This window comes from Pteropus alecto, unplaced genomic scaffold (genome assembly GCF_000325575.1).
Source record: "Pteropus alecto unplaced genomic scaffold, ASM32557v1 scaffold398, whole genome shotgun sequence".
NCBI classification, from domain to species: domain Eukaryota; kingdom Metazoa; phylum Chordata; class Mammalia; order Chiroptera; family Pteropodidae; genus Pteropus; species Pteropus alecto.
In genome coordinates, this window is record NW_006442497.1 from 4,840,068 (window position 1) to 4,850,815 (window position 10,748).

General features: G+C 44.5%; 1 protein-coding gene across 2 annotated transcripts in view; it reads right to left on the reverse strand.

The window, feature by feature from the left end:
* Positions 1-999: 999 nt before the first annotated feature.
* STX8 (syntaxin 8) overlaps positions 1,000-10,748 on the reverse strand; it is a 226,396-nt gene continuing 216,647 nt past the window's right edge. For both annotated transcript variants that reach the window (XM_015597349.2, XM_006922384.3), the window contains one exon: positions 1,000-1,175. In XM_015597349.2, coding sequence (XP_015452835.1) covers positions 1,108-1,175 — 68 coding nt within the window. In that variant the 3' untranslated portion in view covers positions 1,000-1,107. The remainder of the gene's footprint in view (positions 1,176-10,748) is intronic.

Sequence of the window (10,748 nt, forward strand, 5' to 3'; positions counted from 1 at the left end):
CGCAGTGCCTATGAAATCCACAGGGGACTCCCCCCAGGACTCCCCGCCTTGGGCCTGTTCTCCCCTTTTCCTCAGTGAAATCTTGCACTTCAGAAACCGCTCCATGGTCAATCTGAATTCTTCCCCTCTTTGCCAGGGGGGCAAAGCAAGGCCAGCTGGGCAGCCTGCCTTCGGTCCAGATAGAAGAGACAGTACTAGGATGGGTCCTCTGCCCCTCTAACCTGGAACTCACCAATGCTTCCATGGGCCTGAGACCCTCTGCAGGCCTTGCTCCCCCTGTCTGCCTTTTTCCATACATGCACACACATGCATGCACTGCGCACACTCATACACTGGGTTATCAGAGCTAGTTTAGAAGCCAAATAAAGGCACTGTTCTCTAGACGTTATAATCACACCTTTCTTTGACCCCCCTAAACAGTACTTTCCAGCCTAATCACCTCCCACCCCACCCACCTTATTCTACAGACTTGATTCTGGCTGCTATATTATAAAGATGTTTTGGCCTTGAAAAATGGGTTTACTATCACCAAGGAAATGAAAAAGAATGTGCTTTCAGGTCTGAAGGCAGCTTCCCAGCAGAGTCCAGAAATAGTCTCAGCAATGGCAGCAAGCACCACTAGAAGGAGTGGTGAGCCTTGCAGGGTGTCTCGGGCAGGGCGGTGGTTATACACTGAGATGTGTACCCATGTCACAGTCCTCATGTCAGTCCTTCTCTGACTGGACAACATGGCCTGGGCTGCTTGCTTATTTCCTACATGGACAAGTGACTTCCCAGATCAGACATTCAAGGTTACGAACTATCTATTAATTTGGTATGAGCCCGCAGGGTGCCCAAAGGGGTGGCTGGAATCCACTGGCAGTCATGGGCAGTTGAGGAACCTTGGGCTAGTACCAAAATGACCAAGGAACCAAAAGGGTCACACTGAGCCTGATACTCCAAGCAGCTCTCTAGAGCTGCTGTGTAATATTCTTTCACTGAGGCAATATACATCAAGGGTTCAGAGCTTTGGGGGAATTTATTGAGAGCAGCTTTCATGTATCAAAAGAGTGCCGAGCTTTTCTTCATCATTGGCAGGTGTCACAGCTGGTGGTCCCTTTATTGCCATTAGTTGGTAGGCCAGACTGCCACGACCACAATAGCCACAAGCAGCAATAAAATCACCATTATCATCCCTGAAAAACAGAAGCATAAAAGACTCCTTGAATGATACACAACAGAAGAACATTATTAAGTATCTTCGGAGAGGACAGCAGATGCAGTTCTCCAGTATATCTGTTTCCTGGGAGGCTTCAGTTTGTGCCCCAGTGTGTGTGTGTGGGGGGAGTGTCAGCAGCCCCAGGGCACTGCTGCTGCTCAGCTCTGGCTTTGCAGGCCAGTGGGTGCAGAAGGGAGGGGCTCCAGGGACACTGGTCAATTTCCACCCCCACCACCTCAATAATTGTGCGAGTGAAGTGCCATCACTCCCAACAGCAAGACTGTTGGGACCTGGGTAGCATCTGCTTATTCAGCACTCGGGTGAGGAGGGATGTGCACGCTTGGCCCCTTCAGTATAGCTTCTGTGTGCAGCCTGGCCCTATTTTCTGTTTGCATTGATGAGACATCTATAAAGCAAAGGGCTTTAGAAAAGAAATTCATTCTAGAATTCATTTTCTCCACTATCCACATGGCTTTGCCTTTTCTTCTTGAGCCAAGATACTTATGTCATCCATCTGTAAAAATATGCAATAAAGGGACTTTTTATTCATGTATAACTTTTTTATATTAGTAAACTTTTTTTTTTTTTGGTTTATTTCCTAAAATTTTTGGCGGGGGAAGAAAAAGGAGAGCATCAGCGCTCCCAACCAGTCTGCTCCCTGTGCCCAGCTCCGCCCACCAATCCCGCTCCATCTCCCTAGCTCATGCATCCAGACTTAGGATTGCCTATTCCTGCAACGCTGATGAAGCAGACCAAAGCGAACACAGCCCCTTTACTCAATGAGCTCACTCTCTTCTACACTTACCCAGTAAGTAATGAGTGTTTACCAAGCCAGGCAGCTGAGGCAGCATGGTCGTGGCATATTCCAGATATGGGATGGGGCTACCACGAAGCAAGTACTCAATGTTTTCTTACTGAAGGATCCCTGAGCTCCTGAGGCCTCAAGAGGGAAGTGAGGAGGAGGTAAGATAAAGCGCCTGAAAATGCTCTGTAAAGTAGCAGGATCACAAGGTTGTCTGGCCACCAAAGCTGCCCACCTCAGACAGAGGAGCTATTTCTGGAAAGGTCGAGGTCTTGGAAGTTCAACAATTTGTTCTCTCATAGGAAGCCACTAACACATTATTGATCTTATTATCTAGATAACCACTGGCCACATCTGGCTATTTAAATTTCAGTTAATTATAAGGAAATAAAGTTAGAAATTCAGTGTCTCAGTTGCACTAACCATATTTCAAGTGCTTAAGAGCCACATGTGGCCTATGCCTGCCATATGACAGAGACAATAAAGAACATTTCCATCATCATAGAAAGTTCTCTCGGACAGAACTGACAGAGTACGGAGCTTTGACTATTCATTTACTGCTGCACCCCCAGCTTCCATGGCTTCCATGACAGTGCTTGGCGCGGAGACTCAATACATATTTGCTGAATAAATGAATGAATGGCTGCTCAATGTCTTTTCAACACTCACTCCACACTTGGATAGCTTCCCACATTGGGAATTCTGTTTTCCCTTCTTCTCGAGTCAGTTTTGTTAAATTACATTTTTTCTGGGAAATTTCCCATTTTTTTCTGAGTATTCAAACATATTGGCATAAAACTGTTCATTATATTCTCTTAAAATTTAAACGCTATGCTGTCCCTATATCTTTCTTTTCATCTCTAACACCACTTATTTGTGCGTTCTTTTTTTTCTTGACTAGCCTTGCCACAAGTGTGCCTTTTTATTAATTTTTTCGAAGAAGTGTGACTTTGTTGATCATCTCTTATTTCATTTTTTTATTAATTTCTGCATTTATTTTTATTAATCCTACTATTAACAGACTTTCTTTGTATTTATTTTGTTTTGTAACTTCTTGAATTAAAAGTTAACTTATTCATTTTCCATGTTCCTTCTAAATATTACCCTTCTAAACCTAACAAGTTTTGATGTGAAATAAACGTTGTTAGTTTAAAATTCTAAAATTTAAAAAATTTCATCAAGAAATTCTTTGGCCCAATAAGTATTTAGAGGTGTGTTTTAAAATTTCCAATTATGCGGAAACATACTTATCAGAATATATACATTTTAAATTCTGAAATAATAATATATGTACTATATTTTGATGTGAAAATACCTGTGATTTTATTGGTGACAAAGTCACAAGTCCTATTAATACAACTATAGTCTTCTGACTACCTTCTTAATTGAAGAAAATGCTAAGTCTCAATTAGAGGTTAGTGGAATGCAATTAGCTTTCTCCTCCAAGTTCACAGATCCCCAGGGTTCACTGTAGTTTATATAGTATAAATTTAAAACCCAACTCATGTAAGCATAGCATGTCCACAGTTTTAACTACAGAGGGAAGATAAAAATATATGGCAAGCTTCCCTGTCATCTCCCTGTGATCCAATCTTTTGAGAGTACTCCCTCTTGGGGACCTAGGATTTTTTTCTCCTGTCTTCATGTGGACATAAACCCAAGCCTCTATATCAGGGGTCAGCGAACTGTGGCCCATGGACCAAATCTGGCTTGTGGTCTGTTTTTGTACAACCCAGAAGCTAAGAATGCTTTATATGTATTTAAAGGGTTGTAAAAAAAAAAAAAAAAAGAAAAGAAAAGAAGATATCACACTGTCTGTGGTCTGTAAAGCCTAACCTATTTGCTATCTGGCCTTTACAGAATTTTGCTTCTGCTCTACATCACTATAGCTGATAATGACCCAGCTGCAGTATCAGTTCATTCATTTAGGTTCTGGTTTCCAGTTCTCTCTCCATTTGTTTCATCTGGGGATTTCCTTTCTTCCTTGTAAATTCAGCTATGCATTAACATTTTAGGGGGTGTTGTAATATTTTATCTAGCATTTCAAGACAGTTGTAGTAAGGGGGGTATGTGTGTGTTTGAATATTATCTCAGTCCATCTTCTTACCAAAATCAGAACAAATCTTTTCATTCATTTCTTCCTCCAGAAACATCTTTAGGTTGACCAAAAGCTTCACCTGGGCAGGAATCCCACTACTTCTTGACTGGTGTCAAGAAAAAAATAATGCAAATGGGAGAAGCAGACAGACCGAGGTGGAGCCTCCAGAGCAACTGCTGGCCCTCCAGAGCCCAGGCTTACCCTAAGACAAGCGGGGAAGACCAAGTGTTTGAGGAAAGAAGGGAGATAATGAGTGACTTTTCAGGAGGAAGTACTGTCACTGATGCTCAGGCAGGATCAGAGCTGGGAGAGCACTTGAGGCTGAGACGCTCCTTGTACAGCAAGGGTTCAGGCTTGAGGCTGTGACGGCCCAAAGGACAGGCTGATAGAAGTGACCCTGAATTTTCAAATCAAGGTGATTATAAGAATAGCAGAACAAGTGATGAGAACAATAACAACAAAAATATCAAGAATAATAACTGGTTGGGAAGAAACCATACATCCAGTTTTAGTTTATACACACAAAGCTTGTAGTCCAAGGGAAGAGGCCTCAAGGCATCAGTGGTTACCACCAGCTCCTATTTGAGCCACTGTAGTGGACTGACCTGCTGCTCATTTTACCCAATCCATTCTCCATAATTTAGCTGGAATGGAAATCAGATCGGGTTACTTGTTGGCTTAAAACTCTCCAAATGCTTAAACTGAAATCCAAACTCTTCATGGTGGCCTAGAAGGCCCTGTACAATCTGGCCCTTGCAACCCCTGAAGCCACACTCTGTATCGGTGCTCCAGCCATCCTGGCCTTCGGTTCCTCCAGCACACCACGCTCCTTCCTGCCTCAGGGCCTTTACTCATGACGTCCTTTCTGCCCAGAGAGCACTGCTCCCTCTTGGCCTAGTTAATCCCTACTCGTCCTCCAAACTCAGCATCAGTGTCACTTCCTCAAGGAACTCCTTTTAGATCTCCAATTGACCATGCTTTTGTTGTCCCTCTATATCTCTGCACTGACCCTTCTTAAATCATGATTTATGTCCTCAGTTACTGGCACATGAGCGATTATGGCAGGGACTGTGGCTGTCTAGTCCACCACCATATCCCCAGTACCAAAACTGGACCCTGGCTCACAAAAGAGGCACAACACATTCTTTTTTATATAAGTGATTAAGTGTATCGAATATCTGAAAGAGAAGAGCCTATAAGACAGAGAAGGAATAGACAATAGAGAGAGAGAAGCTGAGAAGATATGTCAAGGAGGCCAAGAAAACAGTTCAAACAGTGGAAAATGCCGGTCTATAAACACCGCAGAAATTCCAGGAAGACAGAGAAAAAAGGTCTGGGCTTCAGAGACTTGTAATAGCAGTGTTAGCAGAAGGGTGGGTGGGTCTACTGGAACTGTTATTAATACAGTGATTCCTCTCTAAGCTTCTAATTGCTCTATCACAGAAACTGTGAATAATACAAATTGTGCCACAGTAAAGGTGTGACAGGGTATACAATACCTGTAAAAAAGGAAAATGCATTTTAGCTATTAACACCAGAGATAGTGTCACTTGATAATATGTGAAAAACTAGGTTCTTATCCCAAGATGAAAAGGGAGACTTTGAAAGCAATGGCAAATAAGACTTCTACATTTTAAATCCTTTCAGAACAAACAGGGGTCCTTTGGGTAGGAGATTTTCAACAGGTTTAAGAAAACTGTTGTGCACTGAGGGTCAGATGAGGAAGTTATTTTAAGATGGCAAGTGACAGTGATAAGCAAAAGCCAACTGTAGCCTTTTGGATTCTTTCAGACAAAGAGTAGGTGTTTACAGACCTTATCATGGCAATCCTTTCTTTAAGAAGTGTGGCTTTCTTGGAATGTGATTACACCTCTGGTGCCCTTCATGAATGGAGGCTCTCTCCTCTGAAGGATGTTTCAGAAAGAGTAACCAAGGATCTTCTGAAAGCTGGAGAGCTAAGTCATGCACACATAGAATATTCACACATGCCAGGTTCTATGCTGACTGCCATGGGTGAATTGCCTCGCTAAATTCTCAGTGACGGATGACTCGTTTCTGGTTCATATACGAGGGAGCTGAGGTTCTGGAAGGCTTGCTCTCTTAGCTAAGGCACTACAGCTGGGAAGAGGAATCCAGGTAGGACTGAACCCTGGCCCACACGCTCTTACCCTTTCTCTGCACCGGGAGTACCGACCAGGGGGCTCCTGATTCCCGACACAATGTGGGGTTTACCTGGGAGAGAGGCGCAAACTTCTTTGCGCTGCAAAACTGGGATAAAGAGTTTCTTCTCTCTTTTTTTCCTTCTTCTCTTTTTCTCCTTCCTTCCTATAACTTTTTTATGGTGGAAAAATTTAAGCGAGTACAAAAGTAGACAGAAGAGGACAATGAACTGTAATGAACTCATCACTCAGCTTTAACGAGGATTGATTCATGGCCAATCTGGTTTTATCTACACCCTCACCTGCTCCCTGCCCCCTTCCCCCATATATTATTTTGAAGTGAATCCCGGATATATTTCACCTACAAATACTTCAGTATGTCTCATTAAAAGATAAGGCATCATTAAAAAATATACACCGCCACCACCACTATCACACATAAGCACAGAAGGTTTGCTATTTCTTAAAGACAGAGGCAGGGAAGAGCCTCCAATACCTCAGACATAAGAAAGCGGTTCCAGCCAGAGGACGCAGGAGACCATCCTGCCGGATGGCCACGAGAAGAACTTGAATAGCATTCGGTCACATGTGAAAGAGAGAACTTCTTTCTTTTGCCTCAGAGTAGTGCTTAAACCTCAGGGGGTCTAGTCATCCATCCCCCAGCTAAGGAAATGTTTGACATTTCAGAACGAGGAAAGACAGTTGAATTTCTGGGAGCCTGCCAACTTCTGAAACAATGAATGCTCTTTGCCCCCAACCCTAGCACAAAAACACCTGGCGAGGCTCCTGACAACAGGATCGTTTCCCCCGCGCTTCACTCAGCTCCGTGCACTGGTATTGCTGGCACCTGGCACGGCAGATTTTCCTTTCCAGTACCCAAGCGCCCCTTACAGGGGCAGGCATAGGATACCAGAGTTATGAGTGGAAAAAAACGTCCATTTCCTTTGGTCAGTTTACCAGATGAGTATTACTCAACCACTTACAATATTTACAAGTCCAGCTCATAGCAATTAAAAAAAGATGTAAGAAAACAAACTCCTTTTCAAACTGAGGAGGATATGAAACAGTCTCTCAGGCATAGTGCTGTGTTTTCTGAAGATTGTTCATCTGGATTAATGGTCCGTATTTTTTTTCCAGTGAAACACTGGAAACCTGCAAATTATGGAGGCTGTGTTGCCAACACCTCTGCCACAGCTGAGTGTAGGTAACCACTCTTGGCACTTACTGATGAGGAGGAGAAAAATATGGAGCTGGGCTTTTCTTGAGAGAATGAGAGCAGAACTCTGTATTGGCACGCCTCCCTTTTAGCTGCAAGGAAATGTGGGAGGTGAGGACGGTAGGAGAGCAGGGGGGATTGGGGGTGAGGAGGTGGGACGTAGGGGGATATGAAGGGCAATTTTACCTGGAAGCCTTTTTATTTGGTTTTGTTTATCACATGGAAAGCCATACTGGTTATCTGTTGTTGGTTGTTTTGAACCAAAATACATATTCTCTGTCTGCCTGGTCCTTCACATTGGAAGAGTCAGAGCTAATAACCTCTAAAGATCCACATAGGACATTTGTGAAAGGCTCCTGTGGTTTATTTTCTTTTTTCCAGTTGTGCCCATCAATAGGTGACATTTGCTTATGTATTAACCGGTTGGTTCTCACTGATCAAACAGATTTTTCGCAGCAGACTCCTGAGTAGAGGTGGGGAATGAACAGGAGAGAAGACAAAACTGAAATATTTGTTTTCAAAAGTTCATGTAAATGTTCCCTTTCATCTCATTACTGGGCAAATAAGCTAAGAAAAGAGTAGATGCTGTGCAGAGAAGGTGAACATATTTACACTTTGATTTCCGGATTGAATGGCTGGAGAATTGTAGTTACCCTTGAGATCACCCCTTGGCCTAGACCGGCCCACTCCGGGGCTGTGTTTGCTTTGCTAGTCAGCCACAGGGCGTGGGCACTGGCCGCCTTCCTCCAACCTCCTAGGAGCTCTGCTGGGCTGGGGAAACCACCGTGGGGGTTTTTGCCCAGACACGGGTGGTGGGGTAACTGGGCATCTAGTGCCTTATTCTATTTCACACCGCAGTTCCACATTTTAATTTCCCCCAATAGTACTTTCATTAAAACACTGTGCATAAGTCTTGTCTGATTTTTTGAGTTTGGTTTTGTTCCTACCTGGCATTCACCCCATCCCTCCAAGCTTCCTCTGCAGCTCCGGTGGGCTCCCTTTATCTCCTCGGCCAATCTCACACCCTCTTACCTCCTACGTGTACACACCCTCATCTCTTTCTCACCCTCCCCCAGAACCAAGGTATTGAACACTCAACTCAGATGCCACTTCCTCCAGGAGGACTGCTCAGCCCATGACTGAAGCATGGCTCCCCTGAGTCAGAGAAGCATTTACAGCCAGGCTATTGCTCTTAAATGAATGTCCTCCATCTTTAAATTCTTATATTATTTATTAATATTTCTTTCCTTAGGTCATAGGATTTTCAAGGACAGGGATCATGCACTCTAATGTGGTGGAAGGGGCATGGTTTGGGGGGAGTCAGGGAGACCTGACTTTAAACCTGCTACTTTCAAGCTATGAGACGTTGGGGAAATTCCTTAACTCTGAGTTTGGTTCCACCATCTGGAACACAAGCCTAAAAATACTGACTACATAGGCTTGTCGTGAGGGTGCAGTAAGATGAAGTACATGAAACTTCTAGGACAGAACGGGCACTGAATAAATGGTAACTATGATGACAATAATTATTATTGCTTGTATAATCCATTGCCCAAGAATGGTGCCTTGTGTACGACAGATAAACGGCCATAAACAGCCTGGGAGAGAGCCGGTCTCTCAGTTTAACAACAGAAATAAAATGTCATTCATTCCAAAAAAGAAGAAAGAGGAGCAAAAGCAGAGGAACACCTGGGTGGCATTTGGTTTGGAAACAGAGAGCCCGATTCTAGCCGAGGCCCAGTGGTGATGACGGGAGTCCAGGAAAGGTGGGAAGTTCAGAGTGGAATATCTGGCAGCATCCGTTTCAGTTATTAGCCACAGGAAGGGCAGCTGTGCTAAGCGAGACGCTGGCTGAAGTCAAAAGGCAAGCAGAGCACAGCCAAGTGGACACCAGGTGAGAGAAGCTGTGAAAGACCGAAATGTGAAAGGCCTTTGAGGAAGGGAAGGTCAGGGCAGGGGCACACACTGAGGACGGGGTCGCGGGCAAGAGAAGAAGATTAAAGCAAACCCAAGGGGGACCTGGAAGATCTGCAGGAAGAATGAGGGAGCTCTGAAGTTGTGCCCAGCATCGTAACCTGTTCAACTACAGGGGAGGATGGGCAGAGGGGAACTCGGGCTGGGGGCACTTTAGCTGTGATGGCACAATTAATAATGAGAATGAGAATGACCACAGTAACGGAACAAGAACAGAGGTGAAAAAATAAGAGCTACTGTTATGCCATTAGGTACACATGCTCAAAACGTTTTACAGTACTTAAATTCCATATTATTCTCACTATAAGGCAAGAAGGTGATTAGAGCAACAATTTTCCTCGGTTTATAGGTGAGAAAATGGGGGCTCACAGGTTAACTGTGACACACTGCCCTGAAGAGAGCCCCATGGAGGCAGGAGGCCAACAGCAGGACTGGCTTTGGGCAAATGGCCACATTCTCTGGGAGGGAGTATCGTGGAGCTTGGCCCGACCCGGGGAGCCAGGATCAGAGGCAACCTGAGGAACTCTGGCTGAATGAAGGTGGAAACCCATGGTTTGTGACACAGAAATGACAATGCAGCTGAAGAACTGATAGTGTAACTCCTCAAAGAAATATATTAGAAGGCCTAGAATCAGCCTAGAATGTGCCTATGGTTTTGATTCTGACTGAAAACAAAGAAAACTTGAATTCAACAGATCATAACTTTTTCTTGGCTTTATGTCACACTGACGGAATGTGTTTGTGACTGTATTTGTGTCTGTCTTTTGACAAGATGTGGCCGAGGAACACAGAGCGGGAGAAGAGGCAGTACTTAAAACTCGGGCCTGGCCCGGGCTAGCCCAAGTGAGCAAGTTACCCAGCTCTTCTACATCTGCTTCCTCAAGGCTCAGGAGGGATCATACACACTTCCCAAGGCTGCAGGGGATTACGTGGCATTTCCTAATGGCCACACATGGCCGATGCTGACCAGACACTGGCCCTTCTGAAAAGTACAAGCTTCCTGCACGTAAGAACTGCAGTCTTCTCTGAAATGACTCTTTGGAGTGGCAAGCCTGGTACCCCAAGTGTGTCTGAGGTCTGGCCTGGATCTGTGCTGAGGTGACTTGGGGAAAAGAGAGGAACCTTCCTTACACTGGCAACTCAGCCCTGCCCTCTGAGGGCCCAGGCCCCATCTGGAAAAAATTCATCTCCCCAGTCCCTGGGCTGGTAACCCATTTCAGCACAGACAAGAGGCAATGTTCTGCATAAATAGATAAACTTGAAAAGAATCGACTGTAAAGAGAAGGTGGCCAACTGTGGGA